Source organism: Macaca nemestrina, chromosome 20 (assembly GCF_043159975.1).
Source record: "Macaca nemestrina isolate mMacNem1 chromosome 20, mMacNem.hap1, whole genome shotgun sequence".
NCBI lineage: Eukaryota > Metazoa > Chordata > Mammalia > Primates > Cercopithecidae > Macaca > Macaca nemestrina.
The window spans coordinates 61,848,713-61,873,327 of record NC_092144.1 but is presented as its reverse complement, the minus strand read 5'-3'; the positions used below and the strand labels follow the sequence as shown (position 1 = coordinate 61,873,327).

Genomic DNA, 24,615 nt, shown 5'->3' with positions numbered 1-24,615 from the left:
TTAGACAGAATATCTTGAACTATTACTATTTACTGCATTAATTATTCCAAAAGTTAAAGGAGATAGTGTCTGCCCCACATCACTGGTTAAGGTTATCACATTGAGGGAGGAAAAAAGGAAAAATTAATTGGGCAGACAGCTAAAGCTGGCCTTTGGCAAAATTCTTTTAAACAGAAAGCCTGAAAAATCAAGCACAGGCATGAAAAGAGCAGAGTGGGGGAAAACTCAGGCAGCAGCTACTCTGATAAGAAAGTAAGGCCCAGCATAGAAGCCTTTTGTTCTTTGTGTGATTAGTGGGCTCCCAGGAAGAAGTTTCCTCCCCTTTTCAGGCATGTACATGGTGAACTCCATGGGAGCTTGCAGGGGGAGTGAGGAGTCTTACTTAAAACAGACCCACAGTTACACAAACAGGAGAAGCTATGCTTTGTGCTTGCCTAAAGACAGCTACACAGATAAGGGGAGTTGCACAGACAGCTTCACAGATAAGTTATACAAATAGCTACAGAGATGAGTTTCGTAGAAAAGCTTTTGAATTCAGTTGTAAAAATGGCAACCCATTCAGGCTCCCTTTCTGCTGTGGAGAGCTTTCTTTTTTCACTTATTAAACTTTCACTCCAACCTCTCCCTTTGCGTCCATACTCCTTAATTTTCTTGGTTGTGAGACAAAGAAGTCTGGATGATACCTCACAACCAGGGACTGCTACATTGTGATGCATCGGTGAGACTGTAACGACATTATATTCACTTCTCCCATTTGTGGGTTCCTTTTTTTAATTGTCTATCTTCAGTGCCCAACCAAGATCATGTGATGATTAGCTGTTAAATTTCTGACCCTAAAGTTAATTCAATATTATTTCAGAAAATGAGTCCTTCAAAAAGAAAGGGTAAGGGACAGGACCAAGCAATACTACAGTGCTAGGTTCCCTCTAGTGGGGCCAGAGACAGCTGATCTTTCTAGTTAAGTGTGCAACATATCAGATGTCAAGTTTATATAGGATGTGACCTCCCTTCCTGGACTAGGCAACTGAAGCTGAAAGGTTTGGGTCAATCAACAGGGACTGGTATAAACAGACTGGGTTCCTACCCCAACTCAGCTCAACCCCTATCCAATAGGTAGGGAATATCTGAGGCCCCAGGAAAGTTAGGGGGAGGGCACTGATCTGTCAATATGCTTTTTTCACAATGACAAGGCAGCAGAGACCTGGAAACATAAAGCTTTCCTTATGCTCTCCCAAGCTCTGGCCACCAAGGGTAACCTGATGAAGCCCTGCTGGATCTGCCATCCTGGCCCACCTGTCACCACCTAGAGTGACCCTCTCATCCTACCAGTGATAAACTACACCAGTATACCTAACATGACAGCATATACCAGCAGAACTCGAGTGGCTTACTGGCTTACCGAACATGGAAAGGAAGCAGAGGTGCCCTGTTTTAACGTAATCAACTATGACAAAATGCCACAGCCACAACTAACAAAACCTTGGTGGGCTGGCACTTTGATGCACCACACTTTTGATTACATGAAGAGTGTCCCACTGGTGATGATGAAAAGAAAGACTGGAGTGTTGTTAGCCATTTGTGCAGGGGCTTCATGAACAACATTGTGTGGGAGAAACTAAGTTCCTGTAACAGGTTTGAGACTTGGATGGCAAACCACGAATGGGCCACTGAACAAGAAAATGGAGAAGGGGTGTTGTGTGCACCTGAGAGCTACACCTACATTTTTCTCTGTGGGTGGTCTGGGGTTTATATAAATACAGGACAGGCAATGTCATGCCTGATCCAAATTGTTGTTTTCAGAATCCTGGGAATATGAACTTGTAAACTCCTAGATAACTGACCAGCTGCAACCTTCCTTGTGGAATGGAACAGACCCAACATTCTTCCTGGCATCTACCCTCATTTCCTCGCACTGCAGAAGTACTCGCAGGTAAGTATCCTCGTGCCTTATGAAAAGAGATCTTTAAAGGAGAATCAACTGTGTTCTGGTATCTCATGTTCCACAGAGAGCTGAAGAGGCTGAACAGGATTAGGGGAAGACAAAGAGGTTGTGGAAGAGCTGAATCTAGTTGTAAACTGGAATACTGCAGGCCTTTGTCCAGTCTGGATGATATTTTCAGAGGCTGATAGATATAATAATTGAACTGTGGTCAGTGGTAATGTCAATAGGTGCTGGCACAAAATGATGCTAGCTTAAGGCTGAGGTCAAGTCTATTACTGCAAAAGTGATATTTGAGGAAGGGCTTGAGGTCTTATCACTTAGGCCTGTCAGTAGGTAAACTGTCTTAATTAGGGCAAGTTTAAAAAAAAAATCAGTGTATTGTGGGGAAAAGAAAGAGAGATCAGACTGTTACTGTGCCTATGTAGAAAGAAGTAGACATAAAGAACTCCATTTTGTTCTGTACTAAGAGAAATTCTACCTTGAGATGCTGTCAGTCTATAACACTAGCCCCAACCGTGTGCTCGCAGAGACATGTGCTGTGTTGACTCAAGGTTTAATGGATTTAGGGCTGTGCAGGATGTGCTTTGTTAAAAAAGTGCTTGAAGGCAGTATGCTTGGTAAAAGTCGTGGCTGTTCTCTAATCTCAAGTACCTAGGGACACGATACATTGTGGAAGGCCGCAGGGACCTCTGCCTAGGAAAGCCAGGTATTGTCCAAGGTTTCTCTCCATGTGATTGCCTGAGATATGGCCTCGTGGGAAGGGAAAGAGCTGACCATCCCCCAGCCCGACACCCGTAAAGGGTCTGTGCTGAGGAGGATTAGTGAAAGAGGAAGGCCTCTTTACAGTTGAGATAAGAGGAAGGCATCTGTCTCCTCCTCGTCCCTGGGAATGGAATGTCTTGGTGTAAAACTGGATTGTACGTTCTATTTACTGAGATAGGAGAAAACCGCCTTATGGCTTGAGGTGAGACATGCTGGCGGCAATACTGCTCTTTAATGCACGGAGATGTTTGTGTAAAGTCAAACATAAATCTGGCCTATGTGCACATCGAGGCACAGCACCTTTCCTTAAATTTATTGATGACACAGAGATCTTTGCTCACATGTTTTCCTGCTGACCCTCTCCTCACCATTACCCTACAGTCCTGCCACATCCTCCTTTCCGAGATGGTAGAGATAGTGATTAATAAATACTGAGGGAACTCAGAGACCAGTGCCGGGCAGGTCCCCTGGGATGACTTTTCTTTCTCTATACTTTGTCTCTGTGTCTTATTTCTTTTCTCAGTCTCTCGACCCACCTGACGAGAAATGCCCACAGGTGTGGAGGGGCAGGCCACCCCTTCAACCTCCAGTCTTAAGGCGGTTTTCTTGTATATCTCAGTAAATAAAAAATACAATCGGGTTTTACACCGAGACATTCCATTGCTCTTTAATGCACTGAGATGTTTATGTATGTGCACATCAAACCACAGCACCTTTTCTTAACCTTGTTTATGACACAGAGACATTTGTTCACATGTTTTCCTGCTGACCCTCTCCCCACCATTACTCTATTGTCCTGTCACATCCCCCTCTCTGAGATGGTAGAGATAATGATCAATAAATACAGAGGGAACTCAGAGACTGGTGCAGATGTGGGTCCTCATCCGTATGCTGAGCACCAGTGGGTCCACTTTTCTTCCCCTATACTTTGTCTCTGTCTCTTATTTCTTTTCTCAGTCTCTGGTCCCACCTGACGAGAAACACCCACGAGTTGTTGAGGAGCTGGCCCCCTTCAGTTCCCCACTTTGGTCGGCCCGCTGATCAACCCTGTTCTCCATTCTCCACCCCAATTATAACCTAAGCTTTGCCGTTGTTTTACCCATTCTTTGACTGACTCCTTCATCTGAGGCTACATCTGATGTAGATGTAAAGATACTTCTCAGGCAGTTCTCTTTTTTTTTTTTTTTTTTGAGACGGAGTCTGGCTCTGTCGCCCGGGCTGGAGTGCAGTGGCCGGATCTCAGCTCACTGCAAGCTCCGCCTCCCGGGTTTACGCCATTCTCCTGCCTCAGCCTCCCGAGTAGCTGGGACTACAGGCGCCCGCCGCCTCGCCCGGCTAGTTTTTTGTATTTTTTAGTAGAGACGGGGTTTCACCGTGTTCGCCAGGATGGTCTCGATCTCCTGACCTAGTGATCCGCCCGTCTCGGCCTCCCAAAGTGCTGGGATTACAGGCTTGAGCCACCGCGCCCGGCTTTCAGGCAGTTCTCAAAGGCAGCTTTCTCCTTAAGGTCCCTCCAGCCAGAAGCATCCTCAGGATAATAGCCCCTCCGATTGTTGCTCAGGTCCCTTCCTCTTGAAATTCCTCTCAGATTGCCGCGCCCACATGGTTTCTTTCCATTCTTCTTAGGATTAAAGTGCCTAAATGTCTGTGACTATCTCTACCCAGCCTGCAGACAGATCAGGGCAGGCTTGAGCTTTCGAGAAACTAAGAAGTTTATGTAGCGCCCCTGGCGAATGTTGCAAAGCCAAAGTCCGGCAGTTCACGTGGAATGGAAAAAGGGTGGGTCGTTTTCAATCGCTTTTCATTGGCAGAGCCTACCTGTCTTAAGGCGCGAAAAGGGGAACTCCGCCTGCTGTACGGCAGTAGGGTTGAAAATGGCTGCTCCCAGCAAGCATCCCTTGGGCGCAGACATATTGCATCATGAAGCGACGGCATTCGCCGGATTCCGCGTCTCTGGAAAGACACTGTGTGGCCCTCGCCGGCCGCCATCCCTGAAACTTGGGAGTGTCGCGTCTGCAGCTCGCGGGGTTTGCGGGTCGGCGGGCAGAGGCGAGTGTTTAGGGATTTACGGTCCGTGACTCGCCTCCAGCAGTGGACACAGAGGGTCATCGATCTGGTCTACGTGGGCTTCTGGGAATGTTTCAGAGCCAGGGAGAGCGCGTTGAGGTTTTTTTTGGTTGTTCGCTAGCGCGTGGGGTCCGTGTTGCGGGGAGCTCGTGGGGAGTCCTCGCTGGGGGTTCGTTTCGCAGAGTCGTGTTGTGGTTCCCAGAGTCTGGGAGCTCATGCGCTCCGCATTGGAACAAGCGCTTGGGAGGTCTTCGTTGCACGGTAGCACTAGGGCGTCGTGGTGGGGAAGCGAATCGTGTCGGTGTTGGAGACAGCTCTGGGCAGTTCGTGTTCATTGCTTATCACATGCGTGCTTAAAAAGGGGTCTGCTGGTCCCCTTGCTTCCCTGCTCCTGTATATTCTGTAGAAAATTTGCTTTCAGGATCATTGCGACTCAAGTAATAACATCCCCATCATTTTAAATACTCTCCAGAAAATAACTCTGGTTTAGTATATTTCATGTTTAGCGTTGGGATCAGATGTCTAGGTATTGGTATAATTTTACTCGTATTTTGGGTTCAGGTGTCTACATATTGGTATAATTTTATTCGTATTTAATCTAACATCTTGTCAACTACATATTCCCATATTACATTCTCTTTGAGAGTTTTCTTTCTTAAACTGCTGCGGTTCCGTCAGGTGGTTGCTTTAATTTGGGTAGAACTGATGTAGATCTAGATACAACACTTTCAGGAACATGCGATGGATTTCCATTAACCCAAGGTTTTTATTTCTTCGACTAGCTGTAGTGTTTTCCATACGTGTCTTGGACATTTCTGGTTATGCTTATTTCTACATAGTTAATACTTTTTGATGTAAATCGTGACTTTTTTTTTTTCGCATAAGACCCCTCCCTCTTTACTTTTTTCCTTTCTAATTTTACTTAGTGGACAAGAACAGAAGTTAAAAATATATACGTTTATTCTGTCACTTCATTCTACTCATGTCATTACACATAACTTATAAATTGATGTCTTTCTTTTTTCTAGTTGAGCATTTTTGTCATCTGCTAATAATTTTAGCCAGGTGGCAAGTGGATGGACTGTGGAGTAAGAAGTACCTGCCTCTGCCTCTGACTTGGGTATGTTAATCTCTGAGTCAGTTTCCTTATTTGTGGAAAAAAAGCTGTCCTAGTTTCTTTTTCATGGAATCGTTATGAAGATTAAGTGAGCAAATGTTCTTTAAGTATGTTCAAAGTGTAGTACTAGGTACACAGTATGGTCTGAATAAATAATGATTGTGATTTATCAAGTTTTTATTTCTCTTTCCTAAGGGCTTTTGACCTTTACAATTATTTTCATTTATATTTTTTTCTCTTTAAAATTTTCTTGGCCGGGCGCGGTGGCTCAAGCCTGTAATCCCAGCACTTTGGGAGGCCGAGGCGGGCGGATCACGAGGTCAGGAGATCGAGACCATCCTGGCTAACACGGTGAAACCCCGTCTCTACTAAAAAATACAAAAAACTAGCCGGGCGAGGTGGCGGGCACCTGTAGTCCCAGCTACTGGGGAGGCTGAGGCAGGAGAATAGCAGGAACCCGGGAGGCGGAGCTTGCAGTGAGCGGAGATCTGGCCACTGCACTCCAGCCTGGGTGACAGAGCAAGACTCTGTCTCAAAAAAAAAAAAAAAAAAATTTTTCTTTATGTTGCTCTATTTCCCAATTTCATGTATTCCTGAGGAAAAAAACCATACTTGTCAATAATGGTTTGTTCTTTTAATATGAGACTGGATTTTATTTGCTAAAATTTTATTTAATATTTTTGCATCAAGAAATGAAAAGAGATCTTGGATGAGCTTGGGAATAATCCATAATCCATTGGTGGAGAGGGACTGAATGGTGGTATAGATAAAACAAAATCAGGTGTGAGTTCATCATTCTTGAAGTCACATGATGAATATGTGGAATTTGAGTATACTGTTCTTTTGCTTGAAATTTTTCACAGTAGAAAATTTAAAAAATTTTTTTGCCTATACATTTATAAGAGAAATTGGTCTGTAGTTTTCTTAAGTTTTTTTCCCAAATGATTATACTTGAAAAATCACCAGGTTAAGAAAATAGAATAATTTTATCTTCCCAGAAGCCCTCGTCTTCTCTGTCCTCCCCAGAGGTAATTGTTATCCTAAAAACATCATAGATGTGCTTGGTTGTCACCTTTATGTGAATGAAATCCTAAGGTACACATTCTTTTGTGGCTGGCTTCTTCTGCTCAGTATTTTTGTTGTGAAATTCATCTACGTTGCTGCATATAGCAGTAGCTCATTTCTTCTTCATTGCTATGTAGTATTCCATTGATGATTATACCCCATGTTTTTTATCCATTCCAGTATCAAGAGACATTGTTATGGCTTATGGGAGTTATGAGAATTGTTGATATGAATGTTTTTGTACATGTCTTTTGGTGCATAAAAGTTCTATTCAGGGCTGGGCGTGAGAGCTCACGCCTGTAATCCCAGCACTTTGGGAGGCTGAGGCGGGTAGATCACCTGAGATCAGGAGTTTGAGACCAGTCTGGGCAACATGATGAAACCCCGTCTCTACTGAAAATACAAAAATTAGCCGGGCGTGGTAGCGGTTGTCTGTAATCCCAGCTGCTCAGGAGGATGAGGCAGGAGAATCACTTGAACCCAGGAGACAGAAATTGCAGTGAGCTGGGATCATGACATTGCACTCCAGCCTAGGCAACAAGAGTGAAACTCCGTCTCAAAAAAAAAAAAAAAAAAAAAAGTTAATTAAGCATATACTTAGTGTGTTAAGTGTAGAGAAATGGAGTATGCTAGACACAAGGAGAAACCACAAATGCCCAATCATAATGGGAAATTCTTAACATACCTTTCTCAGTAACTGATAGAACAGGCAGACAAAAAGTTAAAAGGGCATAGATTAACCATTGCTGGCAAACTTCCTGTCTGCAATTATAGAATGAAGGTAGCTATACAGAATGTATAAACAAATGGGTGTGGCTGTATTCTGATAAAACATTATTTACAAAAATGGGCAGCTAACCCACAATAGTCCCAACCCCTGAAAGGTTAGAAAGACCTACGTAATTAACAAATTTGACCAATCTAAAACACTGCACTCAATAATTTTCCTCAGATGCACATAGAACATTTATAAAAAGTCACCATATGGTTGGCCCTCAGGGAAGTCTACATAAATTTCAAAGGATTAAAATCATACAGAGTATTTTCTCTACAGTGGAATTAAGCTGTAAATCAATATCAAAATGATTTATTTGCCATAGAATAGTCATGTGACTTTTTGGAACTATCAAATCAGAACATGCTGTTTTCTTGTCAGAATGATTGGCAGTTATGCCATACACTTCTAAATAATCTGAGTTCAAAAAAAAATCACAGTGGAAATATTTTAAATTGCATTTTAATAAGAATTCTACATGTAAACACTTGTTGAATTTAACCTAAGCAGTCAGTGGAGGAAATTTATAACCTTGATTGCAAGTATTAGAAAAGGAAGGATGAAAATCAGTGAATAAGCACCTATCTCTATAATTCTTTTTTTTTTTCTATTCTATTGATTCGTGTTTGGAAATGCTGGTTTTATGTAATTGTTAGAGAGGCTTCACTTTTTCTGTGATTTGTGAATGTTACAAAATGTTGGAGTCATCTGTATTGTAAAGATTAGATAGAACTCATCAGGCTCTGATGACTCTTTTTAACTTTTTTTTCATGGAAATTGAGAGTATAGTATAATATTTGCCTATAACTTAGCTTCAACAGTAATCAATTCATATTCATCTGTCGTATCAGTCATATTTATCTGTGCCTCCACTTTTGTTTTACTCTGGAGAATTTCATAGCAAATTCAAGGCTTCATGCCTTGAAACTTGTAAGTATCCCAGTATGAATCTCTAACCGGTATGGTCATTAAAAAAATTTATAACCACTAGACCATTTCCTTTTTGTTTTTTCTTTTAGAGACAGGATCTTGGTGTGTTGCTCAGGCTGGTCTTGAACTCCTGGGCTCAAGCAGTCCTCCTGCCTCGGCTTCCCAAAGTGCTAGGATTACAGGTGTGAGCCACTTCACCCATCCTAGACCATTTTCAGTGTATCCAAGTTAATAATAATTTCTTTCCTTATCGTTTTGGGTGGACGGACTTTCGCTCTGTCACTGAGGCTGGAGTGTAGTGGCACGATCTTTTCTCACTGCAATTCCCGCCTCCCGGGTTGAAGCAGTTCTCCTGCCTCAGCCTCCTGAGTAGCTGGGCTTATAGGCATCCGCCATCACACCAGGCTAAGTTTTGTATTTTTTGTAGAGATGGGGTTTCGTCCTGTTGGCCAGGCTGGTCTTGAACTCTTGACCTCAAGTGATCTGCCCATGTTGGCCTCCCACAGTGCTGGGGTTACAGGCGTGAGCCGCTGTGCCCAGCCTATTTCTTTAGTTCATTGAATAGCTAGTCCGTATTCAGTTTTTTCTGATCATCTCATCATTGTCTTTTAACATTGGATTGTTTAAATCATGATCCAAATGATGTGGGTGCTTTCGATTTGCTTGTTGTATCTCTTAGATCTCTTTAATTTTATAACAACTCCCCTTTTTTTATTTTTTTTGTTTTTGTTTTTGTTTTGCTCTCATACCTCTTCATGTGTTGTGGTGGGAAGTATACAGCACCATCCACGAAGGATTCTTACCTAAAAAAATTGAACATGGGACTAATCAAACCTCTAAGTTGAGCTACTCACTTAATTAAAAGGAAAAATTGGGAGTTGGGTAGGTAGAGAACAACAAGTTAAACTATACCATGAGGCTGGGACCAGTCACTCATGCCTGTAATCCTAGCACGTTGGGAGGCTGAGGCGGGAGGATTGCTTGAGGCCAAGAGTTGAAGACCAACCTGGCCAACATAGCAAGACCCTGTCTCTATTAAAAAAAAAACATTTAGCCAGGTGCAGTGGCTCACGCCTGTAATCTCAGCACTTTGGGAGGCTAAGGCAGGTGGATCATGAGGTTGGGACTTCAAGACCAGCCTGGCCAAGATGGAGAAACCTTGTCTTTACTAAAAATACAAAAATTAGCCGGGCGTGGTGGTGGGCACCTGTAATCCCAGCTACTCAGGAGGCTGAGGCAGAGAATTGCTTGAACCCGGGAGGCGGAGTTTGCAGTGAGCTGAGATCGCGCTACTGCACTCCAGCCTGGTGACAGATCGAGACTCCTTCTCAAAAAAAAAAAAAAAGTTTTGAAAAACCCACACAAAATGATACCCTGATACAGCAGTCAGCCAGATCCAAAGGTAGGCCATCATATGAGAGAAATTACCTGTTTCCTTCCTCTCTGCTTCATTCTTCTCAAAAGCAGATGAGGCTGAGGGCTTGTAATGGTTTGGAAGCATCCCAACTTTTATTTGAAGTGGAGGGCTTTTTTTTTTTGCCTTTTTTTTTTTTTTCCCGAGGCAGGATCTTGCTGTGTTGTGCAGGTTGGAGTGCAGTGATGCGATCATAAACTCAATTCAGCCTGGAACTCCTGGGCTCAAGCGATCCTCCTGCCTCACCGTCCTAAGTACCTGGGACTACATGCATGCACCACCATGCCTGGCTAAGTTTTAAATTTTTCTGTAGAGGCAAGGTCTTGGTATGTTACCCAGGCTGGTCTCGAATTCCTGGCCTCAAGGAATTCTCCTGCCTTCACCTCCAGAATTGCTGCAATTACAGGCCTGAGCCAACACAGCAGGCCCTAGTTTTTTTTTTTTTTTTTTTTTTTTTATTGGATACTGTTGGCTGACAATCTGACATCCAAGCCCCCTTTGTTAAGCAAATTCCTCTTTAATTTAGGTAGCTGTCCCTCTGGACGTTTGACCTGAACCTCAGTTCAGTAGGAAATCCAGATTATTCTTACCAATCAGGGTGCTATATCATTGCCATTCTCGGTTACATTGCCATGTTCTCCGCGTGAGTATCTGGTGCAGTTCTGATGTATTACATATGACGGAAAGTCTGCCATGAGCTTCTGGGAAATGGCTGGATCCTGGATTTTTCAACCCTGGAGAACTCAGCTCCAACCCATTCATGCGTAACTGCCTTTTCTGCCTCTTAGCCATCGATACGGATTTCTACATTTGGGTTGGGTACCACTGTTTTTGGACTGGCCCTGTGGGGAGGCTAGACTGAAGGGCCGGGGCTGGGATGAAGCAGTCTCAGGATTGAAGGTAGAGGAGGTTTGCATTTTGACCAGTGTGTTTACCAGTGGGTCAGAAAATGGCTTGGAGATGAGCTCTCTGGGTGTAAAGGATACAGGCTTGCTAGAGAGTCTTGAGAATGACTTGCTGGGGTGACAGCAACATTCAAGTTGGTCTCACAGTGTGGGTGTTCTCAGAGTGTGAGTTTCTAGAGCGGCTCTTGGGGAGACTGATCTCTGAACTGCTGCTTCTGGGGCAAGGATGGGACCCTCTTTGCTTTCCTGCCTGTGTGGAAGGAGCAGGCTGAGCATGCACACTGAATATTGCATTAGGAGATCGCAGGCTCTTGTTTGTGTAGCTGTGACTGTGTGGCCACCACGCAGTGTAATGCGCTGGGAAGTAGAGTTCTAAAAGTGAGCGGGAAAGAGAACAAATTTGCACTGTGAGGCTGTTGTAGGAGGGAAGTGTCACAAGGGAGAGAGCCAGATGTAGATTCAAGTTCCCACGCTTCTAATTAGGAAGAATGTTAACCTGCACAACACACTTCGTCTCAGCAAGCCTCAGCTTACTCATGTTTAAAATGGAAATAATAACGAGTACCTTATAAAGTAGTATTGAGGGTTTAGTAAGACAGTGCGTATGGTTTGTATGATTAGTAAGACAGTGCAATAAACAAAAAATTTAGGAGCATGTGGCTGCCGGTGAATTTAAGTCAGTTTCCTGAGCCACCACTTCTTTTATGTTTTTGTTTTTAGAGACAGTCTTGCCATGTTGTCCAGGCTGGTCTTGAACTCTAGAGCTCAGGTGAGATCCACCCATCTCAGCCTCTACAATAGCTGGGACCCTAGGGCCTAGGCCACCATGCCTGGCTTTACCACTTCCTTCATTGTCTTACCTAAAACATATATGTGAGAACTTGGCAGTAGACAAGACCATAAGGTGGTTTTAGTTTACTATCTCCTGTTTCACATCCATTCTATTTCTGACATAACCAAAAAAAAAAAAAAAAGGCATTCCTCTTGCTCATTCCGTATCTTCCTATGGACCAGTGCCCCATGATTCCAGGGTGTTAAGGAGACCGATGAAATATTGGAACCTGATGTTAATGTGAGTCCAGATGGCAATTGGAGACTTGTGGTCCTAGGAGCATGTTTCTCATCATTGAATTTGGTCTTGAACCCCCAGGTTCTAGCCTATAGGAACAAGACATTTTCAGTAATGGAAGAAAGAGCTTCCAGGCTGGGGAAGATCATCGTTTCCAGTGGTAGCTTGACCTGAGATGATACCTGACCACAACTTCTGGGAAGGCCCAGAATAGATAGAAGAGAGAGAACACCCTAGAGTTGCTAGCCCCTAAGAGTTGAAGAAAATGGCCAAGGCCCAGGTGAGGTTTGTTTTACCTATTTTGTCTTTTGTTTCCCAGTGGATCTGTGGAAGCTTGTAAAAGACAGTCTGGTTAAATGAGATAGTGTATTCTGATAAAAATCAGGATCTGTCAGAAAATAAGTTTAAGTTGGAATCTTAAAATCCTGGCAAATTAAGAAACGAGATATATAGATCGGGGGGTTTGTGCCAAGTTCTTAATGTCGGAACATAGCTAAGTGCCTGTTAAGACCCTGTGGGTTTTCTCTGCTTTAAACTGTGTCTCCTTTTTTTTGGCAGCTGAAATAACAGGAAACACATGAAAAATGCCACGATTGTAATGTCTGTGAGGAGAGAGCAAGGCAGTTCTTCAGGGGAGGTAAATGTGTCATTGCTGTTAGATCTTGAGAAATTTCTTTCCTTCAGAGAGCTTTTGTGGTTGACAGTATCCTCAAAGTCACCCTTGTAATAAAGGCATGGGATGTTTTCTTTGGCTTTTTCCTATTATTTAGGGAGGTAAGCTAAGGAGTAATGCCAAAGGAAAACTGGATTGGACAAAATTCTTTGAAAATAGGGTGCTTTGAAAATAGACGCTTCTGGTCATCTGACTTTGCCCAGGAGTAAAGCCTGGAGCATCCAATAGAATGAATGGGCTGCCTGACCTTTGATCCTCCATGAAGTAGAATTCTTTCAGCCAGATTTTTGTTATTGATACAACAGGAGACAACTAACAGCTCCATTCTTTGGTAACAGCTTGGAATGCAGATACTGACAATGCTTCTTTCTTACCTTCTTAACTCCAGGTTCAAAAAACAAAGCACCAGTTCTGCTTGTTTTGCTTTTACTATGTTTAATTACTGAAATGATACATGGCTACATTTGCATGCAAGAGATTCAAGCAAATAGAAGCATTTGTATCAAAAGACAGTATCTCCTTTCACCCTTTTTCTGCCCAAACTTCAACCCAAAGGGTAATAAATAAGTGTTCATAGTTTGGGTCTCTATCTAGTTCCTCCCTGTGATTGACATCTGATAGAATATATTTATATTTAGGTACATTTCTGTATACATACGTGTGTACTTATATAATTGTATATATTATTACTTTTTTTTTCCCCCCAAGATAGAGTCTTGCTCTGTTGCCCAGGCTGGAGTGCAATGGCGCAATCTTGGCTCACTGCAACCTCCGCCTCCTGGGCTCAAGCAATTCTCCTGCCTCAGCCTCCCGAGTAGCTGGGACTGCAGATGCCCGCCACTATGCCCAGCTAATTTTTTGTATTTTTAGTGGAGATGGGGTTTCACCGTGTTAGCTAAGATGGTCTTAATCTCATGACTTCGTGATCTGCCCTCCTTGGCCTTCCAAAGTGCTGAGATTACAGATGTGAGCCACCATGCCCAGCCATATTATTACATTTTTTAAAATATGTCTTAGATCATATATTATTTGGGAGCTTAATTTTTTGCGTTTAAGAGAATGCCTTGAAGATCATTGATAATCACGTGGTTATGTATACATCTACCTCATTGATTTTAACATTTTTGTAGTATAGCATGGAGGTGGTGTAATTTAACCTTGTCTGCTTTTGATAGACATTTAGATTATTGATAAGTTTTTCATTATCAGAAACAAAGGAATAATGAACATTCTTATTACACGTTATTTCATATCTATGTGAATACTGCCTTAGTGCTTTTTTAGGGTAGGAGGTATTGCTGGAATTCCATGGTCCTTTGGTATGTGACATAGTCATGGTGTGCATAATTTGTCATGGAGAAAAGGATCAAGACGCTTCCCTGTGCCTCTTTTCTGCATCATCTATTGTTATCCACCTCAGATTGCATTGGAATTGCTCTTATAGGGATCATTGTCATTCGAAGATGTGGCTGTGGACTTCACCAGGGAGGAGTGGCAGTTTTTGGACTGGTCTCAGAAGGTCTTGTACAAGGAAGTAATGTTGGAAAACTACAGCAACCTAGTATCAGTAGGTAAGGACAGCATCACAGTCACTTACCTTTTCTTTCTTATTTGGTGACCTCTGTATGGTCCTGTAAATATTTAATGGTTTAGACTAAAGTGTTGTATGTCATAGATTTTTTTGTTGTTGTGGTAAAATGTATAACATAAAATTTACCATCTTAATCATAAGTGTGCAGTTCATTGGGATTCACTCATAGTGTTATGCACCCACCACCACTACCTTCTGTCTTCTAAAACTGAAACTCTGTACTCACAAAACAACTACCCATTCCCCCACTTCTCCCCAGCCCCTTGCAACCACCATTCACTTTCTGTCTTTAGGATTTTGACTTCTCTAAGTACCTCATATAAGTGGCATCATATAGTGTCTGTCTTTTTGTGTCTGGCTTATTTCACTTAGTATGATGTTCTCAAGGTTTATCCGTGTTGTCACGTGTGCCAGAATTTCCTTTTTAAGGCTGAATGATATTCTTTTGTATGTATATACCACCTTTTGCTTATCCACTTATCTGTTAAGGAACACTGGGTTCCTTCCACATTTGAGGGCTTGTGAATCATGTTGCTATGAAATAGGTGTACAAATATCTGAGACCCTGCTTTCCATTCTTTGGGGTATATACCCAGAGGTGGAATTGCTGGGTGATATGGTCATTCCATTGTTAATTTTTTGAGGAAGTTTTCCACAATATCATTACCATTTTACATTCCCACCAAGAGTGCACAGGGTCCCAGTTTCTCCACATTGTTGCCAACAATTGTTATTTTCTGCTTTTTTTTTTTTTTTTTTTTTGATAGTAGCCATCCTAATGGGTATGAGTGTGTCATAGACTTGTATTTTCCTCCCTGGCACAAAGTGATTGTGCTCTTTTACTGAGTGAAAGACTTTTACTTTATCAAAGTGCAAATGCTGTGGTTCCTGAGACATAACTCTCTCTATCTTCATCCATTCCCCAAGCACACGTGCCAAGTGTTCAGTGATCTCCTGTTTACAGGGTATCAAGGCACCAAGCCAGATTCACTCTTCAAGTTGGAGCAAGGAGAACTCCCATGGATAGTAGAAGGAGCAGCCCACAGTCAAACCTGTCCAGGTAAGTGAGTGAAAACTAAGAAAACGGGGAGAAATGGCACAAAAATCCCAGCTGGGTCGGAGAAGGGTTGATGCTTTTAAAATGTTCTTTAGAGGACTTTGCAGTAGTTGGTGGCCCAGAAACCTAATCAGCCTTTCTGCATCTGTGTCCATCCCTAATAGAACTGTCCCTTCCCGGCTCTCACAGGATCATGTCTTCCTTTCTTCTATTTTCTGGATCTAATTTCAGTCCATATCATTGAAGACCTTGAATTCTTAGCTGGTTCCATTCTTCCCAGCCTGCTCCCAGCTTTTGTCCCTTCCTGCTCCCTACCTTACTTGCTTTGAAACTCTCCTTGTAACCCATCTGGATTGTGTTGCCTTTATTTATTTATTTATTTATTTATTTTTTTTTTGAGATGGAGTCTTGCACTGTTGGCTGGGCTGGAGTGCAGTGGTGCAATCTTGGCTCACTGCAACCTCCACCTCCCAGATTCAAGTGATTCTCATGCCTCAGCCTCCTGAGTAGCTGGGATTACAGCTGCCGGCCATGAGGCCGGCTAATTTTTTGTATTTTTAGTAGAGATGGGGTTTCACTACATTGGCCAGGCTGGTCTCGAACTCCTGACCTCATGATCCGCCCACCTTGGCCTCCCAAAGTGCTGAGATTTCAGGCATGAGCCACTGCACCTGGCCGGATTGTGTTACTTTTAGCACTTCTGCCGCTTAAAAGCGTACCCCGGCCCCTTTGGAAAGGGCCGATTTCCTTTACTGAAAATCACCTCACCTTAGCTCGTGTCAAAGCGCCCACACCTTGTCTCTCGGGGCATCTCTGTTGACTTACTCACCCACTGCTCCCACCTTTCCAGCTTCTGTTTTCTTTTTATCTTCTGCTGATTCTCCTGGTAGAAGTTTAATTCACCCTCAAGGCCTAAGCTCTCTGGCCCCTGCTGGAGACTCGCAAATAGACATCTCTGCTACTAATGTCTCATCTGCACTCTAACCCTCTGTGTGTCGCCAGCCGCCAGGACAGCTCTCCAAATATTTCCTTATTCCAGTATGTGAAACCGGAATCCTCCTTTCTCCCAGATGTTTCTACCATCATATAGTATACTCATATATACTAAAGATTTCAGTTCTGTCTTCTGACAAATAGTTTCATGCAGATATCTCCTTTTCTGTAATCTCACCTGCCTTATTCTATATTTTGCCAGCACCCAGGACGAGTGTTCTGTGAAATTCTTCTTCCCTCGGCTTCAGGGTTAGAAGCTGGGATTCTCTTTCCTCCTGGAAAATCCTTTCCCTCCCTGTGCATTATATTTAGGTTCTGCTGTATTGCTCACCACTCCGGTTCCTGCTCACCTTGGCGTTGCTTTGAGTCTTCTCGGTTTACTCTGTTGTATGTCTGAACGTCTCGGCTGCTCCTGTTAATTTTTATTGTTTTGAATACTCCACTCTCAAGCCCCAAATCACAGTAGGCCATGGTAATAGAGGTTCGCATCACCTCCATTGCTGCATGTTTGACTGACTTCCGTTTTTCTGTGAGTTCCATTTGATGTGATGGCTTCATTCCCTTCTGGGCAGGGGCCGTCAAGGCACTGGAACTTGATGAGAAGACGTGAGGAGTGAGTGTTGCTCACTCCTCATGTGGAAGAAACAAGAGGTCCACATATATTCAGAGATTCAGAAGAGAAGAACCCAGCCACATAGGAAAAGTATTAGGGTTGCGGTAGGAAAATCAGAAGATGTCCATGAAATAAGTGACAAAATTATTCCAAAGAGGAGGAAGGCATATGTTTTATTGAATGCTACAGATAATGTCAAATAACGTGAGGACTGACATCTGTGCATTTGATCATGTTGCATTTTTACATCCAGATACTGCTTTCTTTTACTGTCAGCTCTTGTTTTACTTCCAAGAAGTAGTTTTTGACTATTGCAGGGTACATTTGGAGCTCCCTCTTTTTTTTTTTTTGTTTTTTGAAACAGAGTTTTGCTCTTGTTGCCCAGGCTGGAGTGCAGTAGCCCAATCTTGGCTCACTGCAACCTCTGCCTCCCAGGTTCAAGGGATTCTCCTGCCTCAGCCTCCCAAGTAGCTGAGATTATAGGTGCCCACCACCATGCCCGGCCAATTTTTTTTTTTTTTTTTTTTTTTTGTAGTAGAGACAAGGTTTCACCATGTTGGCCAGGCTGGTCTCAAACTCCTCCCACCTGCCTTGACCTCCCAAAGTGTTGGAATTACAGACGTGAGCCACTGCGCCTGGCCACTCTCTTTTCTGACTTTTATCTCCTTTGTGTCTATGCTGCACTAACTTAGTAATGGTCATGTATTGTTTTGTGCGTGTATTTTACTGGTTGGTATGAGGCTTCTTTTACCCTCATTTTATTAAATGGCACCAGCACCTACATAGGTGTTTAAGCCACATATTGAGCAATTATCCTCAATTCTTCCCTTTTCTACCGGCAATATTTGTTCTAAGAGTGAATCCTGTCTTTCCCTCCTCCATACTTATGTCCTTGTTTTTTCACATTTCTCCATCTCCATTGTAATTATTCCTAATCAAGCCACCTGAATTCTGCCATAGCCTCTGGGGTATTCTCTTCTATAATTTCATCTCTCCACTTCATTCTCCATAGAACAGTCATGTTTTGGAACTGTCAATTCAGAGTATGTTTTCTTGGCAAAAAATGTTTTGTGGCTTACTGCCATTGTTCTTAGCATAAATTCCAATTTCTAACAAAGTCTTCCTCCAAAATCTCTATGTTGTTAATTCTGCCAGCCTTGCCAAACTTTTGTATTTCTACTTCACTCAAGCTCAGGATATTCCAGGTAAACCAGCTTTTCTTACATTTTTTTTTTTAATCACACCTAAGTTTTTTCTGCCTCTGGGTTTTCACACTGGCTGTTCCCTTTTCTTGGAATGTTCTTTATTTTGTTCTTTGCATAACATTGCTCATTCTTACCCTATGATGTGAGCCACTTCCTTTGTACTGTTCTTCACATTCTGTAATTTTCTTACTTCTTTGCATACCTGTTGATTCTCTATCTTTACCTGAATGACAGGTTCATGGAGAGAGAGAATATATTATTAGTCACTGTAGTATCCCAAATACCAGTCCATTCAGTGTTTGTTGGGTGAATATATCCATCCCCTCCATCTATTTTTGATTTATTCCGGTTACAATGTGTTTCTCTTTCTACTCTGTCTCCATTTGCAAGGTCCAATTTGGGAGGCAGCCCAAGTTGTATTGATTCATTATAGAGTATCCATTGTTGTTGCTAAAGTTGCTATATTTTCCTTTTGCTGTTTTATAGTATCATCCTTTTTCACAGAGGGTGAGGTACACTACTCTGAGACTGAGATCTTATAAAAGCCAGCCAAAACCATGGCATTTTTGTACCTTCTGCTACCTCCACAAAAAATTATCATGGATGTTCTTATTGTTCTTTTTCCTAGAAGAAATTTGGGGGGATTGACCATATGCAGTGGTACCCAGAAAACCAAAATGAGCTTAAACATTTCAAAAGATGTCAGTAAAGTTATGCCCTTGGAAATAAGTTTGATTTATTTAAGAGCATTGTTCCTTTAATATAAAGACACAATAAGTTTGGCTCACATTGTAAAAGTCTGAAATCTCATTTAGGGTTTGTTATCCAGAATAGAAGATACACAGGAAAAGATTCTGATGCATTTGGTGGATATGGGAAATCATGCCTCCATATCAAGCGTGACAAAACTCTTACTGAAGTTAAATACCATAGATGTGTTAAACCCACCAGCCCTAAATCAGAGCTCAATGACCATCAAAAAATTTGTGTAGGAGAGAAACCACATGAATGCAGTGTGTGCGGGAGAGCCTTCTCCAGGAAAGCACAGCTTATTCAACATCAGAGAACTGAAAGAGGAGAGAAACCCCATGGATGTGGTGAATGTGGGAAAACATTCATGAGGAAGATTCAGCTCACTGAGCATCAGAGAACTCACACGGGAGAGAAGCCCCATGAATGTAGTGAATGCGGAAAAGCCTTCTCCAGAAAGTCACAGCTCATGGTCCATCAGAGAACCCATACAGGAGAGAAACCCTACAGATGCAGCGAATGCGGAAAAGCCTTCAGCCGGAAGTGCCGGCTCAATAGACATCAGCGATCCCATACTGGAGAGAAACTCTATGGCTGCAGTGTGTGTGGGAAAGCCTTTTCTCAGAAGGCATACCTCATTGCACACCAGAGACTTCACACAGGAGAGAAGCCTTATAAATGCAGTGATTGTGGGAGAACCTTCTATTTTAAGTCAGACCTGACCAGACATCAGAGAATTCATACAGGAGAGAAACCTTATGAATGTCATGAGTGTGAAAAAGCCTTTAGAAGCAAGTCAAAGCTCATTCAGCATCAGCGTACTCACACTGGAGAGAGACCATATTCATGCAGCGAATGTGGCAAAGCCTTTGCCCACATGTCAGTCCTCATTAAACATAAGAAAACTCACATAAGAGAGAAAGCCATACATTCACTGAAGGTGGAGAAACCTTCTTCAAGGAGTCATACCTCCTTATACATGAGTGAACACATGCAAGAGCAAAAGACTGTACCTATAGAAATGCCTGCCTCAGGAACCCCGGCATTGTTAAACAAGAGTGAGCGCCTAGTGGGTAGAAATGTAGTGATTGTAGAACAACCTTTTCCAAGAAATCAAGCCTTTGTAGTTAATCAGGAATTTGAACAGGGAATAAGCCTCGCAAATGAAGTGAATGTGGCCCCATCAGTAATAAATTATATCTTGTATGTTACAGATATTGTATAAGAATAAATCTGATACCAGAAAGGTGGGAAAATCTTTAGTAGGAATCCTGCAGCCACTGTATGCTGGAGAGCTCATTTAGGGCTGAAACACTGGAGGCAGTGGTCGTGGAGGACATTTCTGTGAGAAGTCAAACCTGTTAAATGCCATTGAAATCATGTTGGGCAGAAATGCATCTGTTATGAGGAAGCCTTTACCTGGATATGATATCTCAATTGGTATCAAAAGAATTCTTACAGGAATGTTTATGAAAGATTGTGATGGTGCTTTTAGCACTAAATTGTGCCTTGTGTGCCAAAGAAACAAAGACAACTGTAGAGGCAATGGATATGGAAAACATTTTTAGTAAAATATGGGAGAATTTATAGAAAAGAAAAACTCTTGAAAGTAAGACATGATGGAAACTCACCAAATTAACTCCTGTATCACACTTTTATGTCTTGAGAGTCTTGGAGGGACATGGTTAATAAATGAAATCGTGAACCCCAGGAATGGTATTATGTAATGAAAACCTATGAATATAACAAATATGGAAGTAAAATTATGTTAGTTTGTTATGAGTGCTGCACCAAACTAACACAGATTTAATGACTTAGAACAACACAAAATAATTATCTTAGAGTTCTGGAGGTCTGAAGTCCAAATGCATCTCACGGGGCTACATCAAGCTGTAGACAGGGCTGCTTTTCTTTTTGGAGGCTCTAGGGGAGCATCTTTCCTTGCCCTTCCAGCTCCTAGAAGTTGCCCAGATTCTGTGGTTTGGGACTTCTTTCAAAACCAGCAGTGGCCAATCAGTCTGACATCACTCAAACACTTGAGTGTTCTGTCTCCCTCTTCCATGTTTGAGGACCCTTGTGATTACACTGGGAAAACCCAGATAAGCCAGGATAATCTCCCTATCTGATTATGATCCAAATATTTTAACATTTTACTCTATAATCACAGAATGTTATGCTATGATTGTTATATGTGAACATTGTAGATGCTCTTGAAATGTTAAAATTGCATCAGCATGGAAAATAACTCCTAAATGTCCAGAAAGAACATGAGATTTATGATACTTGAAATGTTGCTAAACATAAATTTGTATCTACTCCGAAATTACGTAAATTAACATACCCGGCCAGGCATGGTGGCTCACACCTGTAATCTCAGCACTTTGGGAGGCCAAGGCAGGATGATCACTTGAGCCCAGAAATTTGAGACCACCCTGGGCAACATAGTGAGACTCTATCTCTACAAAAAAATAAAAATAAATAATAGCTGGACATGGTGGTGTGTGCCCATAGTTCCAGCTACTTGGGAGGCTGAGGCAAGAGGATTGCTTGAGCCCAGGAGTTCTAGGCTGCAGTGAGCTATGATCGTGCCACTGCACTCCAGCCTGAGTGACAAGACTCTGTTTCTTAAAAAAGGTTGGAGGGGGGTGGAACTAACGTGCCTTATTATGAGTATGGAATGCATATGACATAATGCACCTGGATATTGACTAATCTTTTTCATAGCCAACTCCAACAGTCCCTTTTTCTTTTACAGTAAATGTCTAATATATATAATCTCCTGCCTTAAATGTCTAAAAAAGATACACAAAATGTATGAATGAACTTCATCAGACATTGGGAAGTGAAGGGCTCAGGATGGCTTTCCATGAGAGAAAGGAAGCAATGAAATGAGCCTTATGATTGCCCCAGCTTAGTGCTTGGAGAAAGTTTCCAGCCTGCAGCAATGAGAGGAGAAAGCCAAGCAGATCCCAGCCATCTTTCTGAATTGAGACAGAGTTTAGGGTTTGAGGAATTCAAGGTGACCCAAATTCATGAGTTGGATTACTGGAGAAGAGCTGCACTCAGGAATTGAGAGTTCTATCGAGTTTCCCCCACAAGCCTTTGAGTCGTAATCAGCACATGTATGTGAGGAAAACCCTCCTAGGCTGGAGGAAGAACAGGAAGAAATGAACATGCAGAAAAATCCTTGGATTATACACAAGGTTGGGAGTAATTGGCATTTCCACCAGCTGGAATGGAAACGCCTCTTAACATTTGGAGAATCACAGTGAACCTTAAGTAAGAAGTATTGCCTCTGTGGGTGGCTCAGATTTGCTGTACAGTAAAGGCTGACTGGAACCCTCTTTAGAAAGCATACATGCAATCCACGAAAAGGCCAGACTTTCCAAGTAATTTAGCAGTTTTCCAGACAGAGACTAATAAAGAAATAGAAAGCAGTCTATCAGTCAGTACTTGGCCATGTCTGGCATCCAATCAAAAGTTACCCAGGTGTGCAAAGAAGCAGGAAAATATAACCCCATAACATGAAGAAAAGTCAGTAGAGACCCAGAAGTGACACACTGATAGCAGAAAAGGATGTTAGAAACAGCTGCTATAAATGTCCCATATGAATCAAGTGGATTATAAAAATTATAATTTACTGATGGGTTCCCCCCACCTGAACAAGAGGCAGATGAAGCTCAGTGTAGGCACAGGAGCCAATGCCCCTAGGATGTTCATCCTCCCAGGGAGGCACCAGAAGGAAGCAGTTGCCAGCAGTTGAAACCAGGTTCCCTGGGAGGCAGAAGCAAGCTCAGCTGAATTTGTGGAGCGTAGTCTACCCAGTGTTTAGCCCCTCTTTGCCTTTTCTGGGAACTGAGGCTTCTGAGCAGGGCTGCTGAGTTTCCTAGGAAGTGTAGTTTGGCCATGGGCAGTGCCTGAGACACCTGTGCTGGGCTGTTGAGGTTTCTGGGAAGTATAGTTAGGAGGCCTAACAACTGTTACTCTAGGTAGCGGCTGGTGTGTCCTGACTGTTTAGCCCCTGTAGGGGTTTCTGTCACACATCTGCCTTTGGCCATTTTTCTCCACGTGAGTGAATTCTATCTGGGTTTCAAGGCAGTTGAAGAGGGTAACAGTCAGAACCTTAGCCAGTGCTTGCTGGGGCAGCATTATGAGGGAATTGGCCTTGGGCATATTAAGTCTGAGCTCATCTGGCAGTTCTGCTTTGGCCGGGACAGACTTTGGTGGGTCAGACCCAGTCAGTCCATGGTGAGTCTGCCCTGCTGTGTGGCTGAGGTGGGAAGCAGCCCTACAGAATCCCGTTGTTGTGTGGGACATGTTTGCCCTTGTTCTTCCTGCCATCATGGGCCAGATGGATCCCATGTTGGAGGCTGGGGAGGGCACTCAGGGCATGGGTCTTACTTAACCTTACTCTGCTGACTTTCTCCTTTTACACGCCAGATAAAACTTTTTTAGGTGTGTAGGTGTCTGTGTGTCCTATGGGGTGTCCAGAACTGGCCTATTAACTGCATCACTGTTAACAGAAAGCTTCTAGAACAGTGTCTACAGTGCAGTGCTTTGAGGACTAAGTCAGCAACTTTTAAATAGAACTTTTGTTACAAGTGGGAAGATGATTTATGTATAAAGAAATTTGACACACTTAAAAACTTACAACTCCTGCTGCACAGATTTATAGATTCCATCCACTTTGTCTTGATTCCCAGTTTAGAACTTGGGTCTGTAGATTCTAGAACCTGTCAGACCTCAGAGTAGAAGTTCAGTGTCAGCTCTCCCACCAGAACTTGCATGACTGTGATCCCATGCAAGGGAGAAGACAGTCCAGGTTCTCATTGCCTTGCTCTGTATCTGTATTTAGGGGTGGGGGTAGAGAACTGGAAATTCCTCATTGGTGCTGATTAGTCTGCCCTCCGAAGGCTTTTTTCCAACCCTAGCTTTGTTTTTTTTGTTTGTTTTTGTTTTTGTTTTTTGTTTTTTTGAGATGGAGTTTTGCTCTTTTGTCCAGGCTGGAGTGCAGTGGCATGATTGTGGCTCACTGCAACCTCTGCCTTCCAGTTTCAAGTGATTCTCCTGCCTCAGTCTCCTGAGTAGCTGGGATTACAGGTGCCCACCACCACACCTGGCTGCATTTTTTTTTTTTTTTTTTGGTATTTTAATAGAGATGGGGTTTCACCATGTTGGCCAGTCTGGTCTCAAATTCCTGACCTTGTGATCCGCCCACCTCGGCCTCCCATAGTGCTGGGATTACAGGTGTGAGCCACCACACCTGGCCAGCTTTGTATTTTTAAAAAGTTGTCCTTCATTAAGGGAGGGAAATTGAGTAATTGTCACAATTCTAAAAGCTGGGCCTCTCTCTGAAATGTCTCCTTTACTCTTGATAAGAGATCTTTTGTCAGATGTTCAGAATCAGAAAAGACAACAGCTAGATCATACCTGAGAAATAATAGCCTTTTCCTAAGAACCGAAGAAAACCATAAAAGCCCTGGTGAGGTTTTGTTTCTTACTTTTGCCTTTCTTTCCAATGGCTTTGCAAGGCTTCAGACAAATAACTATTAAATGGAAATACATTTCTAATTTAAAAATTTCAGAAACCATCAAATCAAGGTTCAGGCAAAGATAGAATGAGGAAATGTAGCTTCATACAGAGTGCCTTAAGTTTGAATACAGGTGAATAAATATGTAAGAATGTA

The 24,615-nt window shown here is 42.6% G+C and overlaps 1 protein-coding gene across 6 annotated transcripts; it reads left to right on the top strand.

Annotated features, from left to right (window-relative positions):
• Nucleotides 1-1,814: 1,814 nt before the first annotated feature.
• LOC105497082 (zinc finger protein 577) lies at nucleotides 1,815-24,615 on the top strand. 6 transcript variants are annotated; one of them, XM_011767810.2, is made up of 7 exons: nucleotides 4,698-4,753; nucleotides 5,800-5,891; nucleotides 12,128-12,326; nucleotides 12,605-12,683; nucleotides 14,164-14,290; nucleotides 15,275-15,370; nucleotides 18,994-20,638. In XM_011767810.2, the coding sequence occupies exons 4-7, from the start codon at nucleotides 12,624-12,626 to the stop codon at nucleotides 20,151-20,153; spliced, it is 1,443 nt and encodes a 480-aa protein (XP_011766112.2). In that variant the 5' UTR covers nucleotides 4,698-4,753; nucleotides 5,800-5,891; nucleotides 12,128-12,326; nucleotides 12,605-12,623; the 3' UTR covers nucleotides 20,154-20,638. The 6 variants fall into 6 exon arrangements, with proteins under 6 accessions (XP_011766110.2, XP_011766112.2, XP_024653426.2 ...); XM_024797658.2 differs by lacking the exon at nucleotides 4,698-4,753 and adding an exon at nucleotides 4,760-4,864; XM_071087688.1 differs by lacking the exon at nucleotides 4,698-4,753 and adding an exon at nucleotides 4,760-5,533.